This window comes from Lacerta agilis, chromosome 18 (assembly GCF_009819535.1).
Source record: "Lacerta agilis isolate rLacAgi1 chromosome 18, rLacAgi1.pri, whole genome shotgun sequence".
Classification (NCBI taxonomy): Eukaryota; Metazoa; Chordata; class Lepidosauria; order Squamata; family Lacertidae; genus Lacerta; species Lacerta agilis.
The window spans coordinates 1814662-1834427 of record NC_046329.1 but is presented as its reverse complement, the minus strand read 5'-3'; the positions used below and the strand labels follow the sequence as shown (position 1 = coordinate 1834427).

Sequence of the window (19766 nt, the reverse complement as noted above, 5' to 3'; positions counted from 1 at the left end):
GCCAGACCAGTGGGTGCTGGGGTGGGGGGACCCAAGAATGCCGTCATACGGCTGGTGCCAGAAAGGCTCTGGGGTGGGGGCAAAGAAGAGTCATGGGGGGGGGATTCAGAAGCAGGGAAGCCTCTGCCCCTTCTTTCGGCCTCCGGAGGGGGTCATCTCCACTCTCTTCTCCCCCCTCAACCCGATGCACGGCCCCCAAAAGCGTGCTGAGTCTCCAACAGAAGAAAGGGTGCTCACTTTGTGGGTCGGAATCAGTAGAGCTCCCGCGGTCCTCTGCACAGCCTGCAACAGTCGCTGCGGTTCCTCGTGTCTGGGCCAAAGCGAAGAGACAACCCACCTGACCCTGTCTCGCTGCCCCCCCCTCCGCCGCAGAAACCCACCGGCTCCCCCTCTTCTGCACAGGACCCTAAAAGACCCCCCCACACACACACTTGGCTGCACAAGCTCTGCCCACCACACGCCTCCCGGCGGAAACCAAAGGGCGAAAGGGCGGAAGGGGCACTCGGAAAAGAAAAAGGGTTGAGCAGAACTTCCAGTGAAATCTGTCCCGTCCCCCCCCCCCACCGCAAAAAAGATACCCACAAGTCCGGGTCCCTTTGAGATCCTGCTAATTCCAGTCTCTGCAGTCAGAGGGGTGGCGCGAAACCTCACCCCTCCCCAACCCCACCGTCCCAGGGATCTCTCCGGTTCCCCTGCCGGCCCCAACGCAAAGTGGTCTGTTGCATCTCGCGACGAAGAGGAGGGTGGGCGGAGCCTCTGGGGAGGGGAGGGGCTAAGCCCCCCGCCCCCCCCCGCCCCAGCTGCCACCCTACAGTCCAGAGCTGCGTATGTGTCTGTCGAGGGCTGGGTGGAAGGAGGAGAGCCGGAGTGGGGCTGGGGGTGTGCCGTGGTGGGGAGGAGAGATGGAGAAAAGAGGGTTTCCGTTTGGGCTCCTTGCCGTCCCTCTCGGCAGATGGCGCTAGTTCCTGGCCGCGATGACAACCGACAAGGCCACGCCCCCCAGCGCCACGGCTGTTGCGCCAAACAGCCACTTCCACGGAATTGACTGGGAAAGAGAGATTGCGTTGTCATTACAATTTTTGTTATTGCATTGCAGTTACAATTATTATTACTGTATTATTACTGATTGTTATTACTATTATATTTTATTTATTATATAAATAACATTTCAGCCAATGACTAGTAGAGAAGTAAGAAGAAAAGCATACTATTAAACGTGAAGTTAAAAAGCAATGTTAAAAATGAGAAATATAAAACAATTACAGTAAAAAGAAAACACCAAGGTAGGGTGTTAGTAATTCTAAAATTAAGACAAGATCCAGCCCCTTGCATTGCTGGAGTGTCACTCAGCTAAAGCATCTCTGGCAGGTGGCCGTCCCAGCTCTGCTTAAAAACCTCCAAGGAAGGAGAGTTTGCAAGTTCCAGAGGGAGACTGTCCAGAGGAGGAATGACCACTGGGAGGAGCGAAGAGAGAAGAAACTCCCTTCTGCATCTACAGCGGCACAACCGGGCGCCTTCCACTGCCCTGCCTGCAAGAAAACATGTCTCTCCCGCCTGGGTCTCTGCGGTCGCATCGGGCGCTGCAACCGTCCAGCAGCTTGACCTCGCCCCCAGAGGCGCACCCCTCCGTTGTCTCCCGAGACAGACGGATGCCAGCCTGCACGCGCACACAGATTCCTGCATTTGCATTGGGGTTGGACTAGATGACCCTCGGGACCCCTTCCGGTGTGACCTACCCGCGATGACTTGTCTTTGCACTTGGCGATGGGGCTGCTGGGGTTGCCCAGCATCTTGCGGTACATCTCCGACTCCACGCACTTCTGGTCGGCGTGCTTCTTCGCCAGCTTCGAGAGCTCCGTGTGGATGGTCTGGTGGGGGGCACAGAGAAAGAAGGAAGATGTATTTTAGAGGAAGCAGGAGAGGGAGCCTTCCTGTATCAGACCAAAAGGGTCCTTCTCTGGGTTTGTTTGTCGTTTCAAGGGAGGTCAAGCAGCCTCCCCCAGCCACCAACATTCAGGGATAGACTGCTGCGGAATGTGGAAGCTCCATTCAGATGCCTTGGCCAATATTTTGATTATAGAAAAACTATACCACACCTGATTTTTTAAAAAAGTTTAGCGGTTCAATTATGTGTTTTTTGGGGAAAATGTCTAAAATACACCCAATCTACACCCCCCCCCAAAAAAAAATCATTTGAAGAATATCAACATATCAGTTTATTGTGAGGACCATGCCTTTACACAAATATCTACACAACAATGTTGCAAAATTTCTATCTTAAAAGAATCCTAGGCTTCCCTCAAGGAACTCCAGCAGCTTTCCTAAGAGTGGAAGTAGGATTACCTTCTGTGTCTGCCAGGGGCCACTTAAGATTTTTGCGTTTCTTCATCAATCTCGCAAATGCCTCAAACACCTTATTGGCTAAACAAGCCTATGCATTTCTTCAATATAACCCTAAAAGGTAAAGGTAAAGGGACCCCTGACCATCAGGTCCAGTTGTGTCCGACTTTGGGACTGTGGCGCTCATCTCGCTCTATAGGCCGAGGGAGCCGGCGTTTGTCCGCAGACAGCTTCCGGGTCATGTGGCCAGCATGACTAAGCCGCGTCTGGCAAACCAGAACAGCGCACGGAAACGCTGTTTAACTTCCCGCCGGAGCGGTACCTATTTATCTACTTGCACTTTGACGTGCTTTCAAACTGCTAGGTGGGCAGGAGCTGGGACTGAGCAATGGGAGCTCACCCCGTCATTGCGGGGATTCGAACCGCCAACCTTCTGATCGGCAAGCCCTAGGCTCTGTGGTTTAACCCACAGGGCCACCTGGGTCCCTTTTTCATATATAACCCTACTTGGCGTCAAAACCTTTTAGATATCCTATCCAGATATACTCTACCCGAGTTTAATATTCTTAAATTGTGGAGATAAAGTTTGAGAATGGATCCTTGATAGAGACGCCTCTTTAGACATTATGAAGATAAAAAAATTCTGGGTTTTCCTACTGGTTTCCCCCGAGTAAAAGCAGTCAAAATTTGTGCCAACTACCTGGCAGACATCACTGATCCCACCCTTTGGAGAGCTTTTACTATGGCCCGGTTTCAAACATTACCTACTGCATACCTGACTGGCAGATTTGCAAGGACCCCAGTAGAGCACCGCTTGTGCCCCTGCCCCATGACAACCAAAGAGGATCTCATACATTATCTTCTTCATTGTCCTATTTACTCGGGCTTTAGAGGTGCAATTTTGCAAATCATACCCAATTCAATAAATAACCCTGAAGATCGAGTAAAATTTTTGTTAGCTGATGCTAACCCACGGATGTCCCCCGTGGGAGCGGTTTTTGTGATGAAGGCCATGAAAGCCAGGGAGAGATTTCTGGATGACAAAGAAAAGACCCCTTCATCGTCCCCTTAACTCGTTCTTCTTGTACTTTTCTTCGAAGAATATAAATAAAACATTGAAAACAAATTTTAAAAAGGTACAGTAATGTGACCCGCCAAAAACAGAAAATATTTAATATTATTAACAATGTTGGGTTTTTTCTGGGGCTACACAAAGGTATGCAATTCCAGCACCATTTTTTGTATAGAAGAGAAGCACGGATTTTTATTTATTAAATCTGTATACTGCCCTTCATCCATAAATCTCGGGGCAATTCACAGCATAAAAATGCCAGATAAAAACACAAAATGCATACTAAAAGTAAGAACAAGGAAGGGGGTAAAAACCCACTAACTCCCCTCCCACAAACATTTAAAAGGGTATAGGATGTTAATCAGCCCAAGGCCTGGTTGAAGAGGAAGAAGAGTTTGGATTTGATATCCCGCTTTTCACTACCCAAAGGAATCTCAAAGCGGCTAACATTCTCCTTTCCCTTCCTCCCCCACAACAAACACTCTGTGAGGTGAGTGGGGCTGAGAGACTTCAGAGAAGTGTGACTAGCCCAAGGTCACCCAGCAGCTGCATGTGGAGGAGCGGGGAAGCGAACCCGGTTCCCCAGATTACGAACGTTTTACTAGCCATGGATAATTGGATATAGAATCCTAGAGTTGGAAGAGACCCCAAGGGCCATCCAGTCCAACCCCCTGCCAAGCAGGAAACACCATCAAAGCATTCCTGGCAGATGGCTGTCAAGCCTCCGCTTAAAAACCTCCAAAGAAGGAGACTCCACCACACTCCTTGGCAGCAAATCCCACTGTCCAACAGCTCTTACTGTCAGGAAGTTCTTCCTAATGTTTAGGTGGAATCTTATTTCTTGTAGTTTGAATCCATTGCCCCGTGTCCGCTTCTCTGGAGCAGCAGAAAACAACCTTTCTCCCTCCTCTATATGACATCCTTTGATATATTTGAACATGGCTATCATATCACCCCTTAACCTTCTCTTCTCCAGGCTAAACATACCCAGCTCCCTAAGCCATTCCTCCTAAGGCATTGTTTCCAGGCCTTGGACCATTTTGGTTGCCCTCCTCTGGACACGTTCCAGCTTGTCAGTATCCTTCTTGAACTGTGGTGCCCAGAACTGGACACAGTATTCCAGGTGAGGTCTGACCAGAGCGGAATACAGTGGTACTATTACTTCCCTTGATCTAGACGCTACATTCCTATTGATGCAGCCCAGAATTGCATTGGCTTTTTTAGCTGCTGCATCACACTGTTGACTCATGTCAAGTTTAGGGTCTACCAAGACTCCTAGATCCTTTTCACATGTACTGCTCTCAAGCCAGGTGTATATATTTGGGCCTCCAGCCATTTTTGCGCTTTTTTTGGACTACAAGTCCCATCATCCATAGCTAGCAAGATCAGTGGTTAGGGATGATGGGCACTGTAGTCCAAAAACAGCTGGAAACCCTGCAAGAAATTATAAGAACATGATAGAACGTAATAGAGCATCACAAATGCCTGAGCCTCTGCCGTGGAAGGATTCTGCTGGAGATTGCTGGCTCTTGCAGGACAGGTGAGTCCTAAAACTTGGGTTACACCTGTTGCTTCTACTATATATAAGGACTCACCTGCCCTTTGCTAGAGCAACCTCAGTTTCCTCACCTGACCCTACACCCCGGCTGGGCTTTGCCACGCTTCCTGGGGGAACCTGTGGCCCTCGACCCCACCATATCTGGCCCTCGGCTTAATTTAATGCAGGGCAACAGAGTGTCAGCAATGACCTAACGTTCTGGTGGGCTCTCTCCCTTGCTGGGCAGGGATCTGTGCAATCGGCTTGAGGCGCCGGGTTGGACTGGATGCCCTCAAAGGGTACCAGGATTCTATCAGCCATCTAAGCCAGGAGAAAGCCACATCTGGGGGCAGTGGTGACATACGCCTCTGGCTACCAGCTGTTGACAATTGCCCGGTTCTAGATCCTGCAGCGGGTCAGATTCTGACTGGTTTCCGCATTGCAGGGGGTTGGGCTAGATGACCCTCTGGCCCTTTCCAGACCTATGATGCTCTGAGCCTTACCTTATTCGATGGCTCCAGCTTCAAGGCAGCTTTCAAGATGGGGATGGCCTCCCTGTATTCGCCTTGTTGTGCCAGGACCTAGGAGAGCGTAGACGAAACCCGTGTTTAGAGTGGATCGTTCTGCAGGTTTCCAAACTTGCGTTTCCTAATCTGCCATTTTCAATTCCCACCTTCCCTGACCACTGGTCCTGCTAGCGATGAAAGATGAGAGTTGTAGTCCAAGAAAAAGCTGAAGGAAAAGGTCCCAGACGCTTCAACCCTTCCATGGCCGAGTGGGGGATTTGAAACCCAGGCTCCCAGGTCTCAGCCAAGCACTCTAACCACTGCACCACACTGCCAGCATCTTGGGGGGAGCATCCATACACTTTCCAGAGACCTGTGTTCAAATCCAACCATACCTATGCAAGTCCACCAGGTGCCCCTGGACCACTCCCTGCCTCTCGGCCACACCTAGGGCTGTTGCGAGGGTGAAACAAGGTGAGGGGCACTTGCAGCCACCTAGACCCTCTACCCTTCCCCTTCCCCGCCCCCTGAAAGACAACCCCTACCTTCCCCTTCCGAAAAAGGGCTTTGATGTTGTCCGGCTGCTGTTCCAGGACTTGGTTGCAGGATCGCAGGGCTGCATCGTAGTGGTCCAATTTCAGCTGAGAGGCGGCTAAATTGTTCAGGCACTTCATCTTGACGTCCACTAATGCCTCCTCCTCCTCCTGGGCAAAGTCCACTGCAGGGGGGGGAAGGGGGGGTTACTAGAAAGGGGGCGGAGTTGCAGCTTGGACAGGGGTGCGGGTTCGAAATGGCAAAGCGGGGGCTCTTCCTAGGAATGGGAGACCTGTGGACCTCCAAAGAATCACAGAAGTGTAGAGCTGGAAGGGACCTTGAGGGTCACCCAGCACAACCCCTAAGGAAGGAGAGAATGCCACCTCCCGAGGGCGTACAGTCTCTGCCATTGAGCAACACTCCCCTGCTTCTGTCTTGCAAGGGAATGCAGGCCCCCCCTCAACCTAAATCTCCCCCTCCGCCGCCCCAGCTGTAAAAGTAAAAAATAAAACCCAACTCATCCAAAGTGTCTAGGAAGAGAGCAGAAAATGGAATAAGTAGTGTAGGGACTGCTGCCCCTGCTCATTTTGCACCATCTCTATGTCTCCTTATTTATTGTTGTTGCTACTATATTATATTATATTATAATTATTATGCTGCCCATCTGACTGGGTTTCTCCAGTCACTCAGGCGTCTTCCAACAAATTAAAACACAACAAAACATCAAACATTAAAAACTTCCCGATACAGGGCTGCCTTCAGGTTTCTTCTAAAAGTCGTGTAGTTGTTTATCTCCTTGACATCTGATGGGAGGGCGCTCCACAGGCCCTCGAAGCTGGATCTCTGTGTCTGGGCTCAATGATGCTCCCTGAGTGCACCCTGCCTCCTCGCAAACCCAGGACTGTGACGAGTCACTACAGATCCCCCCGTGGGTGCTGCGTGATGACAGCCTTGCGCTTTTATGTGTATAGGAAGATATATTTTATCATGTGGTTGTTGCTTCTGATACTGAACTTTCAGGGTACAAGGCAGCTCAAGAAGTTAATAAACTCAAAGCTGGTAGCCCTCCTATATTTCGCAAGAGTGCCTGTTAGCCCCACCCCTACCCGCCATGGGGGACCAGGCACCTTTTGAACTGGAGCCGATTATCTTCAGTGCAATGTCGTAGGAGTTGATAGCCAGGACGTAGTCTGCTCGCTGGTAGTGGAAGTTGCCACGCTCCCTCTTCCGGTTTGCCAGCTCGATCTTCTCCTTCCCACTTAGGAGTTCCAGGTCGGGGGCATCCTGGGCCGCTAGCAGCTCCACTTCAAGTTCCAGGGATGAGTCAGGGGGGATGTCCGGACTCCTGGTTGGAAAGGCCGAGGAAAAAAACCACCCCATTCATAAAAAGCATGGGCAGGGTTTGCCAAGCTTGGGTCTCCAGCTGTTTTGGGACTACAATTCCCATGATCCCTGATGACTGTTCTTGCTAGCTAGGGGTGATTGAAGTTAGTCCAGAAACAGCTGGAGACCCAAGCTTGGGGAACACTGCCCTACGGGATCAGAACCAAAGTTCACTCAGCCCAGGACCCTGACTCCGACAGAGGACAGCAAGACTGCAGGTGAGGCACCCCAAAGATCCTGAAGGAGCATCTTCGCCCCCATCGTCCAGCCCAGACACTGAAGTCCAGCTACGTGGGCCTTCTAGTGGTTCCCTAACTGTGAGAAGTGAGGCTACAGGGAATCAGGCAGAGGGCCTTCTCGGTGGTGGCGCCCGCTCTGTGGAACACTCCCTGCAGATGTCAAGGAGATAAACAGCTATTTGACTTTTAGAAGACACCTGAAGGATGCCCGGTATTGGGAATTTTTTAATGTTTGATGTTTTATTATGTTTCTGTATATGCTAGAAGCTACCCGGAGTGGCTGGGGCAACCCGGTCAGATGGGAGGACTACAAATAACAAAGTGAGAATTATCCAGTTTACACGGGACACTCATGATACTTGAATCCTACAGGGTCATCCTAGGAAGGGGAAGAGTGGGAGATTCTGGACAAGCAAAGGGATTTCTTTAGGTTTCAGCGGATCCTCTTTCCTTGGGGGCTGAATTTCCTGTCAGGCCCCTGAGGTGAGGGGATCCCTCGCCCCTCCTCCTCACCTACCTCCCTTGCCGGCCGAAGCAGTACTTTGCGTCTGAGATGATGAGTGCCTTCTCTCCCATCTCCATTAGCTGTACGCAGAGGTCCAGGGCCTGCAGAGGGAGACAATGATTGCAGCAACTGTTGGGATGGAAGGAGAGCCCTCCCAGGCCAGAAGCAAGATTCTTGGCAGCTGAGGGAGGACACGGCCGGTGCAGCTAGCAGGAAAAGGGGGCTCATCCAGTCCAACATCTGGTTCTCACTGCGGCCAAGAGGATAGCTCTTCCAAGGCAGCCTGAGAACAGGATCGGAGGGCGATAGCCCTCTCTGCCTGCGGCTCCCCAGGATCTTTCACCCAGAGGTAGACTTCACTGTATGTAGGGGCTCAATTCAGCTGTCATAAGAAGAGTTGTGAGAACATCTTATAGCTGCACCAACACAAGATGGGGCACACCTGGCTTGTGAGTAAGAAGTACGTGTGAAAAAGATCAAGTAGACCCCTAGCGTAACATGAGTCAACCATGTGATGCAGCAGTAAAAAAAAGTCCAATGTTATTCTAGGCTGCATCCACAGAAGTCCAGCGTCAAGGTCAAGGGAAGTCTGTTCTGCCTTGGCCAGACCCCACCTGGGACACTGCGTCCTGTTCTGGGAGCCACAGTTTGAGGAGGATATTGAGATGCCTGAATATGTGCAGAGGAGGGCGAAGAAGATTCCGCCTAAACATTAGGAAGAACTTCCTGACAGTGAGAGCTGTTCGAGAGTGGAATTTGCTACCAAGGAGTGTGGTGGAGTCTCCTTCTTTGGAGGTCTTTAAGCGGAGGCTTGACAGCCATCTGTCAGGAATGCTTTGATGGTGTTTCCTGCTTGGCAGGGGCTTGGACTGGATGGCCCTGGTGGTCTCTTCCAACTCTAGGATTCTATGAATGAGATCACCCGGGGTCTGGAAACCAAGCCTGATGAGGAACGGTGGAAGGAGCTGGGTATGTTTAGCCTGGAGGAGAGGAGATCTAAGAGCCATCTTCCAGCATCTCAAGGGGTGTCACATGGAAGAGGGAGCAAGCTTGTTTTCTGCTGCTCTGGAACCAAACTGGATCAAGCCAAGACCATCCAGGCGCAGTTCCCCCACAACTGGTATTCAGAAGCGTTTCCGGCCTCCAAGCATTTGTTTTGGTTCTTTTCCTGCTTCGCCCGCCCCAAAGGGAGCTTTACGCACCTGGATGACATCGAAGTCCCCCAGCGTGAAGGTGAGGCTGGGGCTCTCCTCCACCACCGTGCCGTCCTGCAGCGTGGTCTTAAGGCGGACGGTGACATCCTGGCTCTTAACCGGCCGCGTCTCCGGTCCCTGGCCTGCGACGATGACTTTCTTTTTCAGCAAACCGCTCCCTGCGGGGAGGAACCGAGAGAAACATGAAGGAGAGCAGAAAGAAGTTTGTATCCACTTTAATTAATTGGGATTATATTTGGTGTTCCTCATTGGGTCAGCAACAAGGCGTTGGGTTTATGAATAAGGGGAAATGGCAATTGATGGGACCTTCCGTGTATATTTTTTTGCAGATGTATAACTGAATGTGAAACAGATAGATACCGGAAATCATGTTGTTGTTTTTTTAATCAAAGAAGCAAGTTTTGCTCTTCCTGATTTTTTTCAACAACTTTATGGAAGATTTTTAACGTATAAAGCCCTGAAATCCGAATTCATTTATAATAAAAATCAACCTATTAAGAGAAAAGCATAATAATGAAAAATGAAAAATAAAATAAAATAAAATACTCATGATCCTTACAAAAGAGAGAGGAAAAAGAAACTTAAAAGACCTTTTATCACACTTCTGTCATATATTGTGTCATTTATCCACATATAAAGGCAGAGCGGGGGATTTTTGAGTTGTTCCTGTTTTTTTATTTTTCTTATGTATTTTGTGTTTTATCTTGTGAACCGTCCTGAAACCTGCATCCTTTGCAATTAATTCTGACACGGTGGGAAGGAGACAACGAGGAAAAAGTAGAAGTGAAAGCAGAAGTGGGAGAATCGCAGAATCATAGAATTTTAGAGTCGGAAGGGACCCTGAGGGTCATGTGGCCCAACCCCTTGCGATGCAGGAATCACAGCATCTGACTCAGAAGCAAGAGCCCTGAGCAGGTTTGGGGAACTTAGAAGCAGACCTACACGAAGGCCCACGCAAGACTCTTTGCACCCCACAACCTGCAGAGCAGGAAGGAAGCAGAAGGGGAAGCCAATCCCAGCTGCACCGGCGGAACTTCTGCCTGCCACAGGCGCCGTCCAAAGTCTGGGTGCCCTCACCTAACACATCCACCCACTCTGGGGTCTCCTCCGCATCTTCTGGAGCTGGGGGCTGCGAGGCGGCCATCCCTTGGCCGTCGTTTCTGGGCACGTCCTCCAGCGGAGGGAGGCCGCTCAGGTCCTCGTCTCGCCCTTCCTCTTCCTCCTCGTCGTTATCCAGGACTTCAAAATCCTCCCCGCTGTCCAGAGTGGAGGTGTTGGATTTCGCCAGCTCGGGAGAGGTCAGGTCCACCAGGCTGGCCCCCGCCCAGTCCGGAGAAATGTCGTCCAGACCTTCTCCCCCGGAAGCCATGGCGGCGGCGGATCAGGGCTGCTGGAAAATGAAAAAGGGGAAGGAAGAAGAAGATCATACGTTTAAAGAAGATTGGGAAATGTTTATTGAATATATGGAGGGAAATTGTGTTTATTTGAAAACGTGGGCAGCATTAAGATAAACTCAACAGTGTAAATACACTAAGTTTTGATGGATGTAATAATGGAATACTGAATGGTTTAGTTTATATAAAATGTGCAGGTATTTATGTTGTGCAAAATGAACCATGGAAAGAGAGGAAGGGAAAATAAAATAAAAAGGGGAGAGGGAATCAAGGGGAATGGAGTGACACCCCTATGAAGAAAGGTTGGGGCGCTTGGGTCTCATATTTTTTCGGGTACGGCACTAACTTATTTATTTATATACTTGCTTACTTACTTAAATTTGTATACCACGCTATACCTGCAGGTCTCAGCCCACCTTTCTCCCTGTATCCCTCCAAGGATCATAGAATCACAGAAATTGAAGAGCTGGAAGGGGCACCCTGAAGGTCATCCAGTCCAACCCCCTGCAATACAGGAATCACAGCTAAAGCATCCAGGACCTCTGCTTGAAAACCTCCAAGGATTGGAGAGTGCAACACATCTTCGTGTCGAACAGCTCTTACCCCCAGAAAGTTATTTCTGATGTTTGGTCGGAATCACCTTTCTTGCGGCTTGAAGCCACGGGTTCGAGTCTTGCCCTCCCAAAACAGGAGAAAACAAGCTTGTTCCATGTGACAGCCCTAGAGATATTGGAAGATGCCCATTCCCTGCGTTGCAGGGGGGTTAGATTAGATGAGCTTTGGGGACCTTTCCAACTCTACAATTCTTATCCCCTCTCAGTCTCCTTTGTTCCAGGCCAAACACCCCGTTCCTAATAAGGGTCTGTTTCCATCTCAGCCATCCTCCTCTGTGCAAAGAGCTCAATGTGGCATACTTGGCTATCCCAATTCTTAATTTTAAGCCCCAACAACAACAACAACCTTGCAAGGTAGGTCTGGCGGAGAGGGGAGACTGGTCCCCAAGCTCACACTTCATGTCTCAGCAGCGATTCGAACCCTGCACTCTCTAGCAGGCTCTAGCCCACATCAAAAGGCAGTCATGATAACTGGGGACTTCCTAGCTTACAATTCAGTTCCTATTTTGACATTTATTTATTTTTAAAGGAGAAAAGGTGTGTGCCAAAAGCCTTATTCTGTCATCCCAGACCACCTCCCAGCTGTTTGGAGGAGACTGGGGCAAATCTCCCCTTTGTCCTTAACAGAACCCCAAGCATGTGTGTTGGAAAAGCCGCCAGGGCCCCCCCCCCCCCCAGGTTTGGGGGTGGGGAAATGACCCTACGGACAGGTCAAGACACCTCCAGGCTCTTAGCCACCCTGTGACCCAGCGAGATTGCAGACGCTGATAACTTTAAAAAAAAAAAAAAAACCCATCTGAGATTTTAATCCTACCCCTTTCTGCCAGAAAGTTCAAGAGATGGGTGGGCAGGAAGGAAGTAAGAATCATAAAATCTGTAGAGTTGGAAGGGAACCCAAGGGTCATCTAGTCCAACCCCAGGCAAGGGAGGTTGATTTTCCCCAATGTGGGGCTTAAACCCACAACCCTGAGATTAAGAGTCTCGTGCTCTGCCGACTGAGCTATCCAGAGTCCCCCTTTTTTAATGTAGTGAATCTACAGATTGAAGGGCAGTATCATAGAATCATAGAGTTGGAAGAGACCACAAGGGCCTGCAAAAAGTATGCAAATGTAATATTTATTTGTTTTTATTTATTTACTAAATCTGCATGCCGTGGGTCTTAGGGCGGCTCATAATATAAAATCAAAACGTAAAAACACAAAATATGTTACAAAAACAAGAAAAAAGCAATCGTCCCTGCACTCCCCATCCTCACTCCCATAATACTTTATCAGAATCATCATAATTTTCATTCTTGCGCTAATCCCTGAGAGGTAAATTAGGCCACAAGAGAGAAACCCACCAGGGTAAAGGGGACCAAGCAGAGGGTTTGCAGGGAGGCAGCTGCCAAATTTTTACTGCGGGGTCATCACAGAACTGCGGGGCTGGAAGGGACCCCAAGGGTCATGTAGTCCAACCCCCGGCAACGCGGGGATCAATCGCAGCCAATATGTTACTTGCCTCTCTGCAGGGTCAGAAAATATTACCTTAAGGATAAACATACCAGTAATTGGTCATTCCCAACTGAGTTTTTCAGGAGTAGACCCCTTGGAAATTTACGGACCTGCGCTAGCAATGCCCATGGAACTCAATAATGGATCTGCTCAGAATATGGCCTACATTGGAAATGTCTTTTTATAAAACAATTATGATGAGCTGTGTTCAATATTAGTCATGGCATTCGGCGTAAACCCATTGAAGTTACTGGGTATGACTAACCTAGATCAATAGGCTTGAATGGCTCCCTTAGCTGGAGACATATATTATATAATATAGCACTATATTCACTTTTCTATGATTTCCTCTGTGTGTTTGTGTGTGTAAGTGTGTGTGTGTGAGAGAGAGAGAGAGAGAGAGAGAGAATTTGGAAATTGTTTCCTGCAGAAAAGCAATAATATTAATACTAACACTGAGAAGTGTAGGGGATAGAGTGCCAGACTGGGGCCTAGGTTCAAATCCCCCAACTTGGCCATGAAGCTCACTGGGTGACCTTGGGGGGGGGCAGTCACTGTCTCTCAAGCCAACCTACTTTGTAGGGCTGTTGTGTTGCTGAAATGAGGATCAGGAGGGCCACATACAATACCTTGAGCTCCTCAGAGAAATAAACAAATAAATCAATAACAAACAAATAAATAAATCCCACTTTCCCATAACAATAACAATAAATAATAATAAGTAAATTTGCTTATTCATAGACTTTGTTGCTGGAGGAAGCTTTTCACGGACAAAACTCCCTAAACATTCAGAAATTCACATGCCTTCCTAATAACAACAACAACAATAACAGTAATAATTTCATTATTTGTACCCCGCCGATTTGACTAGGTTGCCCCGGGCACTCTGGCTGGCTCCCAACATATGCAAAAACATAATAAAACGAATCTAGATGTCTTCTAAATCTAAGTAATGATGATACAGCAATAAATGTGTTTGTTCATCGGTTGTGTTCCTAGAGGAGCCTATTTTGGGGGCTAAGGCTCCCTGCAGCTTCAGAAATTGACATGCCTTCTACACGCACAAGCACCCATCCTTCTCCCCAGCAGACAGACCCCGATGCACCCCCAGGCTGACCCCTTTCTCAGGCTCCACCAGGACAGGGAAGGGAACAAACAACTCACGGCCAGCAGATTCGCAGCACAAACAACAGGAAGCCAGTGTCTGCGCTAACATGTCATTAACCTGTGGAACTCCCCGAGGGAAGGGCTCGGTTGCGAAACGCCTGCGTCACATGCAAAAGGTTGCTGGTTCAATCCCTAATGGGATCCCCAGGAAGATCTGGGAATGTGCCCAGCCAGGAGCCCTGGAGAGCCACTGCCAGTCAGTGCAGGCAATACTGAGCTCGAGGGGCACAGAATTAAGGCCGCTTTCTACATTCCTTTGCTAAAAGATTTTTTTTAAACGATAAAACCTCCCACTGTCAAGCAAGTCTGCCTGCAATTTTGCCTTTTGCAGAAGGAATGCTCGCGGCTCAAGAGATGGTACGGAACGATGTCAGAGTAATATTATGCACGAGACCCTTCGGGTCGTGGGTTCGAGACCCATCTTTGGCAAAGATCCCTGCATTGCAGGGAGTTGGACTAGGTGACCCTAGCAATCCCTTCCAGCTCTATGATTCTATGTGCATGCAAGGGGAAAAGCAAGAAGCCAGGGTGGGTTCGAATCTTGCCTCGGCACCCTCTGTTTCTTTCTGAGCCTAACCCCTGGCACCCCTCCCTGGGCCCCCACCTGCTGCAGCACTTTGCAGGGTTGTTGTAATTATTTGTGCTCTGATCTGACCATTCGGACAAATAAAATAATAATAATAATAACCACAATTCCATTTTAGCATGCCATCTCAGGATTATAAATAAAATGAAAGCATTCTGATACAGGCAGGCACGAAAGGACAGCAAAGCTCGGACCCAGCAGCCCGATCCAAAAACCAGGTTCTGCCCCAACACATCCAAGCAGGCTTGCATTGCAGGCAGAGACGGCAGCAACCCAGGACATATTTCCGTGCCTCACCTCAACCCACACGTTGAGAGGAGGCAAGGGCTGGAGAGGCCGGGGTAAATGAAATTAGTAATAATAATAATAATAATAATAATAATAATAATGTGTATTTCTAGGCCACAAAAGTGAGTCGAGGGCGCACGCCCACACCCAACGCACGAGATCTTGAGGACTAGGAAGCTTATCACAGCAAAGCGGGGAAGATTTGTGCTGGATTTCAAAGCAGGGTTACGTGATGTGGCCTAGCCTCTGAAACGCCACCCACCCCACATGGGCCCAGGCTCCCCTTGGCCGGGCTCCAAGGTTTAGGCCTTAATCCCTAGGCGCTTCCTCCAATCCCACCCCCACCCCCACCCTGCCTAAAACTTGGCAGCCAGGCAGAGGAGCAAACGGCAAATCCGGGATCCTGGGCTTACCGCTATGGGCTTCCCAAGAGCTGTGTGGAGTTCGAGCCCTCGAGTCCCGGATTCGAAAGGCGCCACATGCACGACCTGCAAAACAAGATAAAATTTTATTGGGTGGGGGGGAAGAGAGAGGAAGGCAGCTAATGCAGAAAGGATTGCAAACACACAAACACACACACACACATTCACATACACACAGACCCCAGGTTGCAAAGTCCAGGCAACTGCCTTCTCTGAACCACCCCCACCCCCTTTCCCCATTGCATGGATGCAATCTCCGCCTCCCCCACTGTTAAGAACTCCAGGGGGCCCCCATTCCTGCCCTCCCCTCTTCTCCCCCCACCCCCACCCCAAAATGCATTGCTTGCAAGGCACTCACCTGGTCCTGGAATGATTCCTCTCTCACCAACCCCCACCTCAATTCCCCCACCACTGGCTCAGCTGACAACAGGAAGTCAACGCTACTGGCTAATGGGGCTGCCAGTCAAAGCCTGCCCCCTCCCTCTTAAAGGGAAAGGGAGGAAAAATATTTCCCATGCAGATTTGATTCATTTTGCCTCCTAAAATTCGTAAACAGCTTGACTGTAATGAAATTATATTTAAATTTCATTGTATTATTGAATTGTTTCGTTTTTTAAAATGAAGTTGTGTTTCCTTGTTTCTCAGTTTGATCCTCGTTGTTAGGGGGAAAGAGGGAGGGAGAGAAGTCTGCATGTCCCCTTGGGCTGCTTCTGAGGAGACGGCAGACTATTAAAGTGTGATAATAAAATGAGGAACAGGATGCAAAGGCCAAAAATAAATAAATAAATTTAAGGACTCTGGGTACAGATTGATACCGGTAGCAAAATAAAGGCATTGGCCTTCATTTCAAATTACACTGCTATAGCCACCTATAGCAGCCCAGCAAGCACATTCAACTGTCTGAGTAATTCTGTGTATGTTTACTCAGGTTACTAGTCCTCATGGCAGCAATGCTTCTGAATGCCGCTTGCTGGAAGCCTTTTGTGCTCAGATTCCGGACAAGCCCTTCCTCTTGGAACCTGGGATAGCTCAGCTGGTAGAGCCCGAGGCTCTTAACCCCAGGGTTGTGGGTTCGAGCCCAACGCTGGGCAAAAAGATTCCTGAATTGCAGGGGGTTGGACTGGATGACCCTCATGGTCCCTTCCAGCTCTACAGCTCTTTGAATCTGCGAGTCCTGCTTGTGGGCTTCCCATTGGCTGGCCACTGTGAGAACAGGTTCCTGGACTAACAGACTACATGGGCTCTTCTGACGGGTAATGTGGTTTAGTGATTAGAGCGCTGGGAGGCCAGGGTTCAACCATGAAGCTCATTGTGTGACCCGGGGCCAGTCATTGCCTCTCAGCCAAACCTACCTTATTTATTGTGAAGATAACATGGGGACGGGACAACGTGGAACAGAAATCTATAAAAATAAATGACTAAATGACTAAACAACAACAACAACAAATTGCATCCAATAGAACTTACTCCCAGGTAAGGATCACAGTCATAATTAAGCTTGCTCCTGTGTAACCAGCAGCTGGCCAATAGGAACAGGGTCCAAGCCCTGGGGTGCCCCAGGGCGTATTAAGAATAAGATCTGTCCCAACATTTAGCTATTAAAATAGGACACTATTCATTATTCTTCTCTCCCTGTTAAATGTGTGTTATATACAGCCTAGCAACTCATAGGAATGTTTAATAATCTAATAGAGCCTAGGGCTTGCCGATCAGAAGGTCGGCGGTTCGAATCCCCGCGTGAGCTCCCGTTGCTCAGTCCCAGCTCCTGCTAACCTAGCAGTTTGAAAGCATGCAGTGCAAGTAGATCAATAGGTACCGCTCCAGCGGGAAGGTAAACGGCGTTTCCGTGCGCTGCTCTGGTTCACCAGAAGTGGCTTAGTCCAGTGTTTTTCAACCACTGTTCCGCGGCACACTAGTGTGCCGCGAGATGTTGCCTGGTGTGCCATGGGAAAAATTGAAAAATTACTTTATATATAGTCAATATAGGCACAGAGTTAATTTTTTTAACATTTTCTAATGGTGGTGTGCCTCGTGATTTTTTTCATGAAACAAGTGTGCCTTTGCCCAAAAAAGGTTGAAAAACACTGGCTTAGTCATGCTGGCTGCATGATCCGGAAGCTGTACGCCAGCTCCCTCAGCCAATAAAGCGAGATGAGCGCTGCAACCCCAGAGTCGTCCGCGACTGGACCCAACAGTCAGCAGTCCCTTTACCTTTACCTTTTTAGGAGTATTGAGGTGTTTAGCATGGGGTGAGGAAACTGAGGTCCTCCAGATTCATGGAAATGTCATCAGAGGGCACCCTAAGCGTCATGTAGTCCAGCCCCTGCAATGCCATGTCTTTGCCATCACCAATGATGGGGGTCCAGAATCCAGCAACAATGAGGATGGCCACAGGTTCCGCATCCGTTTCACTGGCACCTATTAGCCATGAGAGAGAGATGGAACCTCCCTATACAGAGGAAGTCTATCTCTGACTACCGGATGTAGGATAAACAGCAGACAGGTACTTGTCCCAGGTACAGGAGCTTCCTGAAAACATTTAACTGGCTCAAACCAGCTTATAACCGAGGAAATTCTTGTTTTAGATCCCCTCCACGCTCAACAGAAACTCCACATCCAGCTGCAGTCTACCTGCCTGCAGAATAAACCTCAGGAGGCAACTCTCTCAACTTCCCACACCCTGTGGAAAAATGCTGGATGGGCAAGAGAATTAATTTCTGGTGTCTTTAAAAGCTGAGCGCAGACTCGCCTGGATTGCCTAACACAAGTCAGGTTATGCATTAACCATTCAGCCAAGTATTTGTCTCTGAGCCTTGCAAAATTAGCACACGTGGGCAAATTCTGTCCCATGCACCACTCAAAAACAAAAGAGCCAAGGAGAGGAAAATCTGCAATAGCTGGCATTTAATTGCATTAAGTGTGCAATAAATCAGCTTTTGCCAAGTTTCGCAGTCACAGAATGACAGCAGGTGCAGGTGAGTTCTGATGTGGAAAAGTTTGCAGATGAAACTAAATTGTTAGGGGTTGCAATGCAAATGTAAAGGGATGCATGTTGGAGCCAAAAATAATTGAATTTTACATATATGCTCCTTGGTCTGAACTGGCAATAACTGGCCAGGAATGTAACACTGGGTTCATAGTAGTTCGCTCAAATGAAGATGTTAAACCCAGTATGTGGCAGCCATGAAAGAGGCAAATTCCATGCCAGGGGTCATTAGGAAATAAATTGAGAATAAAGCTGCTGTTCTACAAATCTATGATGCAGCCACATTTGAATGCTCTGTGCTGGACTGGTTCGCCTCACCTCAAAAAGGATAAAATATTCCTTCCAGTAGCACCTTAGAGACCAACTGAGTTTGTTCTTGGTATTATATCTGAAGAAGTGTGCATGCACACTTAGCTCATACCAAGAACAAACTTAGTTGGTCTCTAAGGTGCTACTAGAAGGAATTTTTTATTTTATTTTGTTTTGACTATGGCAGACCAACACGGCTACCTACCTGTAACTCAAAAAGGATATTACACAGCTGGAAAAGATTCAGAGCTGCAAGATTCGGAACAGATAAAAGGAAGGACTACACACACACAGCAAAATTAAACTGGATTAATCTGCAAATCTAATCTGCACATGTCTTCTCAAAAGTAACTCCCGTGGTGGTTTGGGGCTGCTGTTTGTATTAACTACTTTTATAACTTGCTTCAATCACATTTTGGGTTGGCTTCTAAGAGGACTCTGCTCAAGGCAGCGTGAAACAGGCAGCAGAATGAAAACTGCACCCAAAAAGCACATTTCAGCCTCAGGCCATGCACCACTGCCAGGTAAACTAAGCCAACCTGTACCTACCTTGCAGCCTATCAAGATCTACGCTCTGCACTTGCCCAGAAACCCTGGTGAGCCAACATATGCCTACCTTACTACCTCTGGAGTAACACACTCTACATATGACCAGAAAACCCAGGGAGGAAGGTGTAACCGACCGTCTTGTTTAAGGCAAAATGAAACCTCTGCAAACATGCCCAGAAACCCAACTGGAACCAGATTGTAACTAACCAGTTGTCCAGGGATGCACTCTGCACACACCCAGAAACCCTGGGGGCCAGCATATTCCCATCTTGCTGCATAGGGATAAATGCACTCTGCACATGCTCAGAAACTCGGAGAAGGGTGTCAAGCTTTACCTAATTCGTTTTCCATGTTGTTAATATATGTGTTGGAAGCTGCCCAGAGCGGCTGGCGCAACCCAGCCAGATGGGCAGAATGTAAATGTTAAAAATATTATTATTATTATTATTATGAGATAAACTCTGCACAGAACCCTGGGGTTCTCCCCCTCCCTTAAATTATAATTTATAACATTGACTACATTATATATCATAAATCAATATTGCCTACTTTGCTGTCTGTGGAGATGCACTCTGCACATGCTCAGGGGCACCCGCTTGGCGTCTCCTTCGCGCCCCCAGCGAGACGC

General features: G+C 48.6%; 1 protein-coding gene across 2 annotated transcripts; it reads right to left on the bottom strand.

The window, feature by feature from the left end:
- Positions 1-920: 920 nt before the first annotated feature.
- On the bottom strand, positions 921-19710 carry FKBP8 (FKBP prolyl isomerase 8). Of its 2 annotated transcripts, none has more exons than XM_033136695.1 (10): positions 19688-19710; positions 15286-15360; positions 10408-10720; positions 9319-9488; positions 8129-8217; positions 7117-7334; positions 6001-6173; positions 5453-5530; positions 1737-1868; positions 921-1045 (listed from the first exon to the last, which is right to left on the bottom strand). In XM_033136695.1, exons 3-10 carry the CDS (start codon positions 10697-10699, stop codon positions 959-961), a joined length of 1239 nt encoding a protein of 412 aa, XP_032992586.1. In that variant the 5' UTR covers positions 10700-10720; positions 15286-15360; positions 19688-19710; the 3' UTR covers positions 921-958. The 2 variants fall into 2 exon arrangements, with proteins under 2 accessions (XP_032992586.1, XP_032992585.1); XM_033136694.1 differs by lacking the exon at positions 19688-19710 and adding an exon at positions 15653-15733.
- Positions 19711-19766: the final 56 nt, after the last annotated feature.

What these genes read in the sequence shown, in the direction of transcription:
- FKBP8 (XM_033136695.1), bottom strand. Translation starts at nt 10,699, where the DNA reads ATGGCTTCCGGGGGAGAAGGTCTGGACGACATTTCTCCGGACTGGGCG. An exon ending in AATCGGCTCCAGTTCAAAAG is followed by an intron (nt 6,174 to 7,116) that starts GTGCCTGGTCCC and finishes CCCCCCCTGCAG; the next exon opens with TGGACTTTGCCCAGGAGGAG. An exon ending in CCCTTTTTCGGAAGGGGAAG is followed by an intron (nt 5,531 to 6,000) that starts GTAGGGGTTGTC and finishes ACGCTCTCCTAG; the next exon opens with GTCCTGGCACAACAAGGCGA.